We start from the raw sequence: 14,049 nt of genomic DNA on the forward strand, positions 1-14,049 counted from the left end.
CCTGGTGTCTAGTGGTCCTCTTTCCCCTATACAGTTCCCTGGTGTCTAGTGGTCCCCCTGCCTCTCCTATACAGTTCCCTGGTGTCTAGTGGCCCTTTCTCCCCTATACAGCTATACAACACAGAGATGTGCAAAAGAGGCGGGGTCCCAGGCATCCTCACCACCTGGGACCAGGTTCTGCAAGCTACATTCCAAAGGGGGCAGGAGCAGTGCAGACAGCCCCCCAAAATGCTCTCACCTCCTGGGGGTGCCACCACCGAGGAGGTTTCCCACTAAACTTCCCTCCACAAACATACAAAACACAAAACAGATAAGAACTCAATTCCAAGCAGCACCTGCCCTAATACACACATCCAACTTAATGCACAACCAACCGCACAATATGACCAAATGCACGCCAAGTTGTTTACCTGACAAGTACATACACACACACACACACACACACACCAACCAACTAACCAACCAAACAACCAATTCACTTAAATACTGTATGCAAGCTAAATGACAAACTGCACAACATGTCCCTATTCAAAAACAACACATTTGTTTAAAAGACTTGTACACATATTCCAACCTGCATGATAGTTGGTCAGATTGATCCACCGGTTGGACCTGGCAAACAACCTGTTTCAGTGGGTTATCCGGTTGTTTGCCAGCAGCTATACACACACTCAACTTACCTTCCAACAGACAAGCTTGGAAGAGAGTTGGACAGATTGTTGGTTCCTGTGGGCTTGATTTACTAACCGGCGCTAAGCTGGTTAGTGAGCCTTAACAGTTTGTGGGCGCAAACCAGAGCGCTCGGTGGTTTGCGCACAGCATTGCGCACTTTGTGTGCAGCACTGGGCCCAGTGCTATGATAATGGCGCGTGGTGCGACGTTAACGTCGCACCGTGCGTGCACTAAAGCATATGAATGAATCGTCGCACCGTGCCCCCGTTATCGTCACACCACGTACACCGTGCTGCGCGTGATGTAGCTTTGCGCAGCTGTTAGTGCCTGCAAAGCTACTTTGCCGGTTAGTGAATCAATCCCTGTGTATGAGCCTTTATAAATAGTCTGCAGAAGCCGGTCAGCAAATTAAAGGCACATTGTATGCATTCAGACTGCAGTACCAAATTATACAAGGGCTGAACTGACCCCACCATCTTCTCTAAACTAGAGGGAGACCCTCAACTTCCCAAAACACGTGGCACTCTAGTAATGTTAACATAACTTATGAAATTTGCATTCAGTTGCACTGAAGGCGAGAGGAGAAGGTACAGGCATCAGAGGGCAGCCAGAGACGGAGTTTACAGTTAATGGAAAGATACCCATCATCGTCCTCATCCTCTGAGGCTGCCAGTGTGAGACAATAAGCAGACAGACTGCTGACCATCTACTCATCCACAAGACTTACTGGTGGTGAAGTTGTAGCAGCAGTTAGTGGTGGTGTTTCCATAGTAGATGGTGTATTGAGTACCGGGCACAAAGATGATGCTTGATATATTATTGTAGCTCCCATTAGAGGTTGGTACAGCATTCCCGCTGGCATCGGTTATATTCTGCACAGTAAATCCATTCGGCAGTCCAGAGACACTTATACTGCTGGTGGTAGCCTGGACAGTGATATTACATTCACTTGTATCTATAAAACAAATAAAAACAACTGTGTATTAATAAACATACATATATATTAACAACTCAACTCTTAGGGCGCGTTTCCACTTGAGCGGAAACCGCCGCGAATCTGCAGAGTTTCCCTGCAGGCGAATAGTGCGGGGAAACTCTGCCATAGGGTGCAATGGTAACACCGGCCGAATCGCTACCGCTAGCGATTCGGCCGGCTTTTCCATCCGAATCGGCGCGGGAGGCTGCGGATCCCATAGCCGTGCTTGGCACGGCTGATGGTATTCGTCTGCTTTCTCCGCAGACCCAGAAGAGCCGGCTCGTGTCTCGCAGACACGCGCCGCTCAAGTGGAATCGCACCCTTACTGCAGAATATACTCTCCCGACACTATATATATATATATATATATATATATATATATATATATACATACATACATATACATATACAGTATATATATATTTATATATATATATCAGAATAAGATATATATGTGCAAGCTCTCGTGAATAAGGAAATTTCCCTCCCTCAGGCAAGATGGTTAAAGAACTGAATAATCAGAATGGTACATACACACATGTATTGTGCACATGAGTATTAGTGATACTCTGATGTGGAAAGTGGAATTGATTGCTGGCTGTGCTCTTGTCATCTATGGGTGCTCTGTGAGTGGAAGGGAGTGTGGACAATAATTTGGTGCAGTTTTGGTGGTCTCTTAAAGGATAACTGACCCAACGAGGCTTATTTAAACAAAGCAGCATAGAGGTATGTTCTGTCCACTGGTACATACCTCTACGCACTGTCCGTTGCATAGTGCCCCCCTCCCAGTCCCCATTATCCTCGGCAGAAAATATGACTTTCAGAGAAAGTCAAACTTTTAAACAGGAAGGGACAGACTTCCAGCATTCATCCGTCCCATGCACACCCCATTTCCTTCCCCTTTCACGCTCAATTAATGCCACCCCACTGAGCTCGCTCCCAAGTGTCCTAACCAACAAAGCGCTGACCTCAGAGGACCCTGGTGTTGCCGGATTTTGGAAAGGAGCAGCAGCCAAATAGTACACCTGAAGGATGTCAGAAAATGCTGGATTGGGTCTGCAAAGAGTGAGTACTATGTACACATTTTTATTTTATAGGTGTGGTTCAGGTAAGTTGTCCTTTAAAGAGACTCTGAAGCGAGAATAAATCTCGCATCAGAGCTCATAGTTAGCAGGGGCATGAGTGCATCTCGCGGCTTAACGGGGGTCCCTTCACCCCCAAACCCAGCCCCGCAAAAGTTGGTCGCAAACTTGGTCGTAAAATTCTCTTCCTGGAGGCAGGGCTAATGGCTGCAGCCCTGCCTCTCAGCGCCGTCTATCAGACGCGCATCGTCGCCTCTCCCCCGCCCCTCTCAGTGAAGGAAGACTGAGAGGGGCGGGGGAGAGGCGGAGATACGCGCTGACAGACGCGCGTGGGGCAGGGATGCGACGGTTAGCCCTGCCCCAACCAGGAAGCGCTCCCCCGCTGCACCGAGGGGATTTTGGGGTGAAGGGACCCCCGTTAAGCTGCGGGGATAGCGGCGTTTTAGCAGGGGCACACATGCCCCTGCTATCTATGAGGTCTGAAGCGAGATTTATTCTTGCTTCAGACTCTCTTTAACCCTTGCACACTCGTGTCATTCTGCCAGTATTGTGATCCAATTCTTTTGGGCAACAGCTTTGGGCTGAGTCTGTACAGAAGTGTCACTGGCCTGCAGGCTAGAAACACTTTCTGTTGCTATAGTGTAGGAGGAGGGCCAATGGCACTGCACAGAACAGAGCACTGCAGAGTGGACAGGGTAAATAAGAACACTGGATTCGGTTGAGACCACCCGGCAGGAGGACCACTGGGGGGGGGGGGGGGGGGGGGGGGGGGGGGACAGGACATGGGGCCGCTGTGCACATGCCAAATTTTTGGCAGAGCAGGTCGCGACTAGTTGTCTCAGCTAAGAATCATCTAGCATCTGATGCCATCCAGTTGTCCTTTCTGTACAGGGCTTTAACCTCTTGAGTACCATTGGCTTTACCCCCCCCTAAAGACCAGGCTAGGTTTGTCAAAAAAGGCCAAGCTGCAGGGCTGCACAACACAGCACACCACTGGTGATTCCTCCCCCCTTTTCTACCCACCAACAGAGCTCTCTGTTGGTGGGGTTTGATTGCCCCCCCCCCCCCCCGTGTTTGTTTGTTTGGTGTAAATATTTGGGTAGATATTTGTTTTTGTTTTTTTAGTAAATCTGCCTATTTTTTGCTCTCTCTCTTTTCCCACCCTCCCTCCCCGCAGCCAGCCAATAACGGCGATCGGCTGCCACAGGCTTCTGCCTCTGAGAGCCGATCGCTCTCCACAGCTGTGTCACACGGCTGTCCCCAGTACAGCGTTGCTGCAAATCACAGCGCTGTACAATGTACAATGTAATTAGACAGCGATTCCGCCGTCTAACAATCTCCTGAGCGGCAACCGCCACTCGGAGACTGAAGGCGGAGCTCAGCTCCGCCCACTAACAGGAGATGCGCGTGCAGCGTGCGGTCTCCTGCACTGCGAGCCCCAAGGACTTTACGCCAATCGGCGTTAGCTGGTCCTGGGGCTGCCGCCGCGGCCTCGCCCATCGGCGTGACGCGGTCGGCAAGCAGTTAAAAGGCAACTGTAGTGAGGATAAGGCTGCCATATTTATTTCCTTTTAAACAATACCAGATGCCTGGCAGCCCTGCTGATCTATTTGGCTGCAGTTGTGTCTGAATAACACCAGAAACAATGTTCTGCTGCAATGCATCTGCTGCATGCTTGTTCAGGGTCTATGGCTTAAAGTATTAGAGGTAGAGGATCAGCAGGACTGCCAGTATTGCTTAAAGTGGACCTGAACTCCGAACTTCCCTCTCTGCTCTAAAAGATAAGCAACAGTATAATACCTTTTAAAGAAAAAACATTTCTTTGTTAGGGCCCTTTTCCACTAGCGGCGTTTGCGATGCTGAATCGCAAAATCGCAAACCGCTAGTGATTTTGAAATCGCTACGGTTTGCTTTTTAACATAGGAATCGCGGTAGGTAATTTCCACTACCGCGATTCGTTTTTGACTCAAACGCGATCGCACCGTAGAGCGATCGTTGCCGCGATTTTGCTATGCAGTGCATTGCATAGCAAAATCGTGAACGCAATCACCGGGAAGTTTCTTGCACTTGCGATTCAGCAATCGCTAGCGTTTAGCGCGAACGCTACCGATTGCTAGTGGAAAAGGGCCCTTATAGATGATAAAATCCTTCAATACATCTGCAGTGTATCTACTTCCTGCTTTCAAGTAAGCAGACATATTGTGCTAGCATCCTGTGTTTACAAATGAGATCTCTGCTGTGGCTGATACAGCTGAGGTATCAAATTACAATTTGTACTTCATCACAGATGAGGGGGAATTAGACAGGCTAAACTATAGGTTTCCTTCTGTCCTGTGCAAGAGTCCAGGTCCACTTTTAAAGAAAATAAATATGGCAGTCTCCATATCCCTCTTGCTTCAATTATCCTTTAATTGAGATGCCAGACCTGTCCCGTGGTGGGCTGGTATGTCAGGAGCTTGTCTCTCCACTGAACTGCCAGCCTCCTCTCTTTGTGCTGTACACACAAAGGACTGATTCCTTCCTGACATCCCACAGATTTCTCTATCAGATCCTCCCCTCAGAGCAGGCGTGGTTGTATCCTATTGCTTGGCCATATATTATGAATATTAAAGTGATCTAGAACATATACCCCATGCCTACATATACTGGGACATATACCCCTGCCTACATATACTGGGGACATATACCCCTGCCTACATATACTGGGGACATATAATACCCCTGCCTACATATACTGGGCACATATATCCCTGGATACATATACCTCTGGCTACATGAACTGGGCTCATATATCCCTGGCTACATATACTGGGGACACTAGCTGTTTGTCATTATGTGCATTTACTGGTGAAAATCTGTCTCTTATTATGTGCATTTGCTGGTGAAAAGCGGTCTCTTATTATGTGCATTTACTGGTGAAAAGCTGTCTCTTATTATGTGCATTTGCTGGTGAAAAGCTGTCTCTTATGTGCATTTACTGGGAAAAGCTGTCTGTCATTACGTGTATTTACTGGTGAAACGCTGTCTCTTAGGTGCATTTAGTGGGGAAATTTTGCCAGTAAAAATAATCTTTTGTCAGTAAATTTTTAGGTATTTGTCAGTAAAAAATAACGTGAAAGGTTGGCAACACTGGCAGGCTGCGCGGCGCAACGGGAAAGATACAGGCAGCCCACCTCACGCTTGGGCTTGGCGGGGGGAGGAGCCGACGACAGCAAGCGAGAGTAGGGTGGCCACAGGCAGCCATAAATACGCAGTGTGTGACTGCGTCGCACTCGCAGAGCCTCTCAGCCTGCGTCAGTCCAGAGACTAGCAGACTCGCAGGCAGCCAAAGCCAGCCAGGAGCAAGCCCATGGAAGAGGGGTAGGAATGGGGTATCACATGCATGCGTAAAGAGGTGGAAGGTGTGGGTGTGATTAGGCAGGACATGGGTTAGGGATGGTCGGAATGCCAATTTCCGATTCCGTGGTAAATCCGCATTCCGTCATGTACCAATTACCGATTCCGCTTTCCGCTACCAATTTCCGCATTCCAATGCGCAATTTCCGCCGGAAATCGCGGAAATTCCGCCCGAATTTGACACCGATTTTCCCAAAAACTAAAAGGTCTTTTTGAAAACTTTTTTTGCCTCTTGTTCAGAAGATTCTGTTTAATAAACCCTGAAAATGTTGTGTTTCCAGGACTCACTGGGGCTTTGCTATTAACCGCTAAAGTCGGCGGATTTTTACTGTAATGTAAAATGCAGAAAATAGGCAGATGCAGATTTTCTGCATTTTACATTACAGTAAAAATCCGCCGACTTTAATGGTTAATAGCAAAGCCCCCTTAAGCCCTAGAAACACCACGGTTTTTCAGGGTTTATTAAACAGAATCTTGTGAACAAGATGCAAAAAATTTGTTTCAAAAAGACCTTACAGTTTTTGAGAAAATCGATGTTAAAGTCGGGTGGAATTTCCGTGATTTCCGGCGGAAATTTCTGCTACGGCACTTGCATTACCGAATTCCGCATTCCGATGCGGAAAAGCAATTTCCGATCGGAATTTCGGAAATTGCATTTCCGCGGAATCCGAATGAGCATCCCTAACATGGGTGTGGTTATGAGGTTGGGCGTGGTTAATTTAACCACTCCCATAGGCGCCAGAGAAAATCTTGCACCCAGGTGCCAGGCACCCCAGGCTCACCCCTGCCCAGGACCACACTGAGGCTTCCCTCACTGATCTACAGCCCACCCCGTTGTTGAGAGTTGCCCCTCTCCATGTCAGGGCCGTGAAGGTTTTCTTCCTGATGTGGGGCCACACAGTACCTGCACGAGCTGGCCCGCGCATGCGCAGTACCATGGAGTTAGCTGCTCCAGCTTACTGTGAATACACGAACATGCTGGGTCAGCTATTGTGCAGCCACGCTGGAGCAAGAAGGGCTGTGCTGCTCCAATAGGATTAGTGACAATGCCTTGTTGCTATTCTTCTGGGGGGGGGGGGGGGGGGCAGCGCTCAGCGATGGGTGACATTAGAGCACTGAGGAAAGCCTCAATAGGATCCTGAGGTCCCCCTCTTCTTAGGTAAGTAGCTGATGTTGTGTGCCCGAGCTTTGGCTCTGGTACCCTTGAAGTGGTGTCTGGGGTGATGGCTGTTACTTCAGAGGTAGCGATACAATGCAACCAAATCTGCTCTGCAGCTACCGACCCAGACACAGATCTGTCAGATTCACAACCAATTTCTCGATACTGGTTCAGCAATTGCAGCTTTCACACTACTGTCCTGACAACATCTACACAGCATCCATCAGTAGCAGAATATTAGTTGTTTTTTTTTCTGTGAGTTTCAGATGAGCTTAGAATTTGGCTTGCCTCTATTTTCAATTTACAGGAACTGGAATTAGTATAAGTGGAACCAGACTTTGCATGGGGCTAATCAGATTAATGGGAGGAAATAAGAAAAACTAACAATCTGACTAATCAATGAAGCTGGCAGTTAACCGGCAAGTTGATCCTGGAATCTGATTAGCTCCGTACAAAGTTCTGGTTCAGCCTCTTCTAATTCTGGTAACTGTACAGAAAAATAAAAAAGTCAAATATAAAATGACATCTTGATGGCTAGAATAGTGTTGGGCGAACAGTGTTCGCCACTGTTCGGGTTCTGCAGAACATCACCCTGTTCGGGTGATGTTCGAGTTCGGCCGAACACCTCATGGTGTTCGGCCTTTTTATTTCGGGTTCGCCCGAACAGCTCAATGCCCAGCCGAACAGACCGAACAGGGCCCTGTTCGGCCGAATACTGCCCCCCTATGGGGTCACAGGCATAAGGGAGGAGCATGCCCCGATCGCGCGGGGGGGGGGTCGGAAATTCCCCCCACCCCCTCCGCTAGCGCTCCCCCCTCTGCCCGCTTCCCCATACAAACATTTTCCGTAAAGTTCAATAGTACCTTCAGTGGCTGGCTGGCACTGTGGTGTGAATGAGTAGGAGTCCGAGTAGGACGCGTTGAGGCCGGGCAGCGGGCGGTTCAGCGGTAGTACCCTTGTGGTACTTCCGCCCTTTCTCTGACCTCACGTCCTCTACGTGATGACGCATACGAGGGTACTCGTGACGCGTACCCTCGTATGCAGAGGACGTGAGGTCAGAGAAAGGGCGGAAGTACCACAAGGGTACTACCGCTGAACCGCCCGCTGCCCGGCCTCAACGCGTCCTACTCGGACTCCTCCTCCTCATTCACACCACAGTGCCAGCCAGCCACTGAAGGTACTATTGAACTTTACGGAAAATGTTTGTATGGGGAAGCGGGCAGAGGGGGGAGCGCTAGCGGAGGGGGTGGGGGGAATTTCCGACCCCCCCCCCCCCGCGATCGGGGCATGCTCCTCCCTTATGCCTGCGACCCCATAGGACCCCCAAAAGCGGGATGTTCGGGGGAGTTCGGGGTTCGGGCCGAACATGCCGAACATCAGGGGCATGTTCGGCGAACGGACCAGAACCCGAACATCCAGGTGTTCGCCCAACACTAGGCTAGAAGAGGTCCACTCCTAACTGAGATAATAATAATAATTCTAGTTTGCATGCAAACATAATGCAAATGAAATCAAATGCACTTCCTGTAGGTAGTGTCTGTCTGGCCCAGCTCAGAGCTGCATGCAGTTGTGTCAGGCCTGGAACCAACTTCAACTAGCAAATCGCTAGAGCAGTCGCTAGCATTTTCGGCTTTCCGGCGCTTTTGGCAGCTATTTTAAAAAATATAAGCTTTTTGCCAGCGATTGTGCAGCGATTTGCGATTAGCGCTTTTAATCCTGATTGATCCTTTCAATGTATCATCATTTTATTTACAGTTTGCAGTCATTTAAAATTGCACTCAAATCAAATCAAATGTGTAGCAATTCTTGAGCGATTTACCAGCGATTCAATACTTTACATTGAAGTGCAAATGCTCCCAAAATGCTGCATGTCCTGTGATTGTGATTTTGCTAATCGTAATCGCTACTGTGGAATTTGTTTCATTTATTTACATTGGCAGAGCATTTAGGGAAATTGCTAGCGATTTAAAGCGCTCTCTAAATGTTCAAAAAAATCGCTCTAGTAGGTTCCAGCCCTAAAACTTGCATTATTAGTATTGCATTGATGATCTCTACAGCTGGCTAGCAACAAAAGACAATACCGCTTTTTAGCACTAGATGGCAATAGACATTTAAAAAGTCAGCATAGTGAGAAGGATAATACTTACTGTTGTCACTGGGGCAGCTGGGTTCCGCCTGGGAGAGAAGAGACACAGGGCAGTTAGTGGAATGGCAGACACATTTATCATTAGAATTAATGCAGAACCCAAATCAAAGCAGAATCCCGACCCGCGCTGCAGAGAGTGACGCAGGGAAGGTTAACGCTCTGCACAGATACTGTCACCACAAATGACCGATGGCCACATGGTGAAATCCATTAACAATCGATGTGCAGTGTCAGTGTACACCCCAGAAATCTTTTTTTCCAGTCAGGTGGCTTGAAAAAAAAGTAGGCAGGTGGGAAAGATTGCGCTATGTGGTGCAGGAGATTACACTGGGTCATACCTCCCAACTGTCCTTCTTTTGGAGGGACAGTCCCTCTTTGGGAGCCCTGTCCCTCTGTCCCTCTTTCCTCCTTAATTTGTCCCTCTTTCAGGACTGATGCGCAGATCTGTGTAACTTTGTGTATTTTTTTCTACAAAAAAATGTGTTTAACTGACTCTAAACTTTATTCCCATCCCTTAAAGTGGTCTGAAAGCATTTCTACTTTGCTCTAAAAGATTCCTCACAGCTTGAAAGCTACTAACCCAGAAAAAGATTCTAGCAAAACATCACTGAAATGGTTAAACAAAGCACTTTCTCCTGCAATTCAGCTTAGAATCCACATCCAAACTGCAGATAACAGTATATTTTTTACTTGTTAACACAAATGTATTAACACTGGAATGTAAACAAACACTCTCTGAGAAGCTGTCTCTGCTTCAGGCACACACAGTGTTCAGAATAGCTCATTAGAAGATTTTAATATATAATAAAAAAAACAGTTATAATAGAAAAAGAATAATTGCAATGGCAGCTTTCAGGGTAAAAAAAAACTATACTTTGGAAACTTGTAATTTGTAAACAGACAATATTAGTAATATTGAATTACGTGTGCACAAAAGCAAATATGATAACTGTATGAGCAATAAAAAGTAGGAAAACACATTTTTGTATTGAATGTTATGTCAGCGTTTCAGATCACTTTAAATTGATATCTATATATATATATAAAATAGAGTAATGCTATATACACACTTGAAAGATAAATGAAAGATCTTAGACCAATTTTACCCTCTTCCATGTAGTATGAGAGCCATACTCTACAGTCTATTCTATGGAGCTAAACTCCCCATCAGACAGAAATCTTTGCAAGATGCTGCACACACAGATGCTGTACAGACACAAAAGATCAGTATCTGCAAAAGATCTGTTCCTGCAAAAGATCCGTTCCTGCAAAATGCATTCATAGTCTATGATATCTCCAAAGGATACAGCTGCAAAAAATGCTTTCCATGAGAAAATTAATGTGCATGTAGCAGAACGCAATCGACGTTAAGGTAAGTGCCTGTTTTTAATGCTGGGAGGCGGGTGCGGACGGCTCTCCCCGGCGCTGGCCACGCTTGAGGGGGGGGTCGCCTGCGCCACCCAGCCTCCCCCTCCAAGGTGCCACTGTGGTTCCCAGGCAGTGAGAGAGACTGGCACCCCGCCGTCCCCCCCGGTTGTATGGGGGCATTGGGGAGCCTCCCCATGGCGCTCCTGGATAGTACCAATGTAGCATGAACTAATTCCCGCAGGGCGATTGCTTTGCGGTATTGTTTTTTTGACCCTGCAAACTTTGGAATACGAAAGCAAATGAATATGAGCATTGCCTCATAAATAGCCAATTAGGCCAGATTTGGAAAGCCAGACTTGCTAGGGTTAAAGTGGACCCAAATTAAAAATACAAGATTTCAGGAATAAAATCTATTTTCTAAATTATAATAATAAATAGCAGCCTTTTTCAGCTGCATGATGCCAAATATAAAATATTTTACATTTATTGGAGGAACCCCTCCCTTCCTTTCATATTGTCGGGACAGAATCCGGCAAAATGCTGGAGTAGGTGGTGTCTGGCAATGGAGGAATTGCTAATGGCTGCCCCCGGTATAACCCTAGCTATGAAAAGAGAAAGGTGAAAAGCATGCACTGAAATGCTCATAGGCTTGAAGGAGTGTTTATTTATCTTTGTATGTGTCAGAGGGGTGCAACTAAATATTTTGAATTAAAAAAATGTTTGGTTTGGGTCCGCTTTAAACTTGGTGTTTGAGCACGCATTCATTTTCTAATGGAAAGCCTACTTCTTCTTCTTGCTTCAGGCCTGGAACCCACTACAAAATGCTATCGCTGATCGCAATCGCTAGCGTTTTGTAAGAACAGTTTGTTAAGCGATTTCATGAGCGTTTTAGGGAGCGATTTTAGAAAGTGTATCAATTTGCCAGCTGTTGTGTAGCGATTATTGTTTTAAATTCTGATTGGTCCTTTCAATTATTTTTTATTTTGTTACAGTGTACATTAACTTTAAAACGCTAGCAAAATCGTTTTGTGCAAGTTTTGATGAGCGATTACGCCAGTGATTACATACTTTACATTGAAGCATAAACGCTAACAAAATGCTGCATGTCCTGCGTTTGAGATTTTGCTAATCGTAATCGCTTCTGTGGAATTTGCATCATTCATTTACATTGGCAGAGCGATTTCTCACGGTCCCTAAACGCTCAAAAAATCGCTTTAGTGAGTTCCAGCCCACAAGGTTGAGGCACGTACTCTATTAGATAGATTGATGCGGCGTATGCTACGACGCGGGTCGGCTAGTATTTCTTATTTTCATGTGTTAATATGAAGGAAAATGAACCAGGATAGAAAGGACCAGTGTGGTTTGAATTATAAAACAACATATTTTTCTTATGAAATCTTTATGGTGTGCCTGATTGGGGGTGTGCCAGGGGGCGTGATTAGAGGTGTGGCAAGGGCGTGGCTTAAGTGTCCCTCTTTCTTATCTCAAAATGTTGAGAGGTATGCTGGGTGCTACTGGATAGTGATGAGCACAAATGTCTCAAAATTGTAATTTTGCATCATAATTCACAATTACGATGCAAAATTTCCAGAAAGTTTGTAATGAATTTTGCATGTAAATATAACCCATCCATAATTTTGTGCTGACTTTGGAGGGTTAATAGCAAAGCCCCCATACATAGTATTATCATCAAAATGGCTGGATAGTGTAATGGTTAAGGGCTCCGCCTCTGACACAGGAGATCTGGGTTCGAATCTTGGTTCTGCCTGTTCAGTGAGCCACCACCTATTTAGTAGGAGACCTTAGGCAAGTCTCCCTAACACTGCTACTGCCTACTGAGTGCGCTCTAGTGGCTGCCTCGCAAGCGCTTTGAGTTCGACAGGAGAAGAGCACTATACAACAACAAAAAAAGGATTATTATTATTACATATATTAAGGGGAATAATGTGAACAAGATAAAAAAAAAAAAGAATTGTTCAAAAAAGACCTTGTAGATTTTGAGAAAAAAAAATGCAAGGAAAATGCAAAGCAAAAATAATTTTTAAACTATCATTTTTCTGAGTTTAAAGATTTTTCTTTGCATTTTTAAAATCTATTTTCTCAAAAACTACAAGGTCTTTTTGAAACATTATTTTCTTTTGCTTGTACACAATATTCTCCATAATATATGTGCCAATTTCGGTGTCAATAGCATGTATGGGGTTGTGCTATTAACTGCTAAAGTCAGCACTAAATTATGCAAAAATCATGCAAAATTACAAATGACTATATAAAATCAATTGAATTTACAAATAGTAATTGTGAAAATGTATGAAAAATTGTGTGATGTATTTATTAATGCAGGCACACGAGTGAGTGTAATGGCCAGCGCTGCCTGCCTTTTACAAGGGGGGGGGGGGGGGGGAGTGGCTCGAGGAGAGTGTGTAGCCTATTTGGCTACAATATGCCTGCTGACTGTGATGTAGAGGCTCAAAGTTGACCCTAATGGAGCACTATGGGGGCGAACTGAACTTCTGAAAAAGTTCGCCTTACATGGCGAACGCAAACCACCAGATGTTCGCAAGCAACCTTTCGCCAGCAAACCCTTCGGGCCATCTCTACTCATCAGACCAAAGCACAGATTTCCACTGGTCTAATGTCCGTTCCTTGTGTTCTTTAGCCCAAACAAGTCTCTTCTGCTTGTTGCCTGTCCTTAGCAGTGGTTTCCTAGCAGATCTTCTATCATGAAGGCCTGATTCACACAGTCTCCTCTTAACAATTGTTCTAGAGATGTGTCTGCTGCTAGAACTCTGTGTGGCATTGACCTGGTCTCTAATCTGAGCTACTGTTAACCTGCGATTTCTGAGGCTGGTGACTGAGATAAACTTATCCTCCGCAGCAGAGGTGACTCTTGGTCTTCCTTTCCTGGGGCGGTCCGCATGTGAGCCAGTTACTTTGTAGCGTTTGATTGTTTTTGAGACTGCACATGGGGACACTTTCAAAGTTTTCCCAATTTTTCGGACTACCCTGACCTTTATTTCTTAAAGTAATGATGGCCACTCGTTTTTCTTTACTTAGCTGCTTTTTTCTTGCCATAATACAAATTCTAACAGACTATTCAGTAGGATTATCAGCTGTGTATCCACCTGACTTCTCCACAACGCAACTGATGGTCCCAACCCCATTTATATGCCAAGAAATGCCACTTATTAAACCTGACAAGGCAAGCCTGTGAAGTGAAAATCATTTCAGGTGACTACCTCTTGAAGCT

At 45.9% G+C, this 14,049-nt stretch overlaps 1 protein-coding gene across 1 annotated transcript in view; it reads right to left on the reverse strand.

Annotated features, from left to right (window-relative positions):
• Window positions 1-14,049, reverse strand: part of LOC137537962 (receptor-type tyrosine-protein phosphatase beta-like) — a 557,484-nt gene that overhangs the window by 469,561 nt on the left and 73,874 nt on the right. Inside the window, exons 2-3 of the mRNA XM_068259886.1 lie at window positions 9,433-9,460; window positions 1,400-1,627 (exon numbers count right to left, since the gene is read on the reverse strand). Of these exons, the coding sequence (XP_068115987.1) occupies window positions 1,400-1,627; window positions 9,433-9,460 (256 nt within the window). The remainder of the gene's footprint in view (window positions 1-1,399; window positions 1,628-9,432; window positions 9,461-14,049) is intronic.

This window comes from Hyperolius riggenbachi, chromosome 11 (genome assembly GCF_040937935.1).
Source record: "Hyperolius riggenbachi isolate aHypRig1 chromosome 11, aHypRig1.pri, whole genome shotgun sequence".
Taxonomy (NCBI): domain Eukaryota; kingdom Metazoa; phylum Chordata; class Amphibia; order Anura; family Hyperoliidae; genus Hyperolius; species Hyperolius riggenbachi.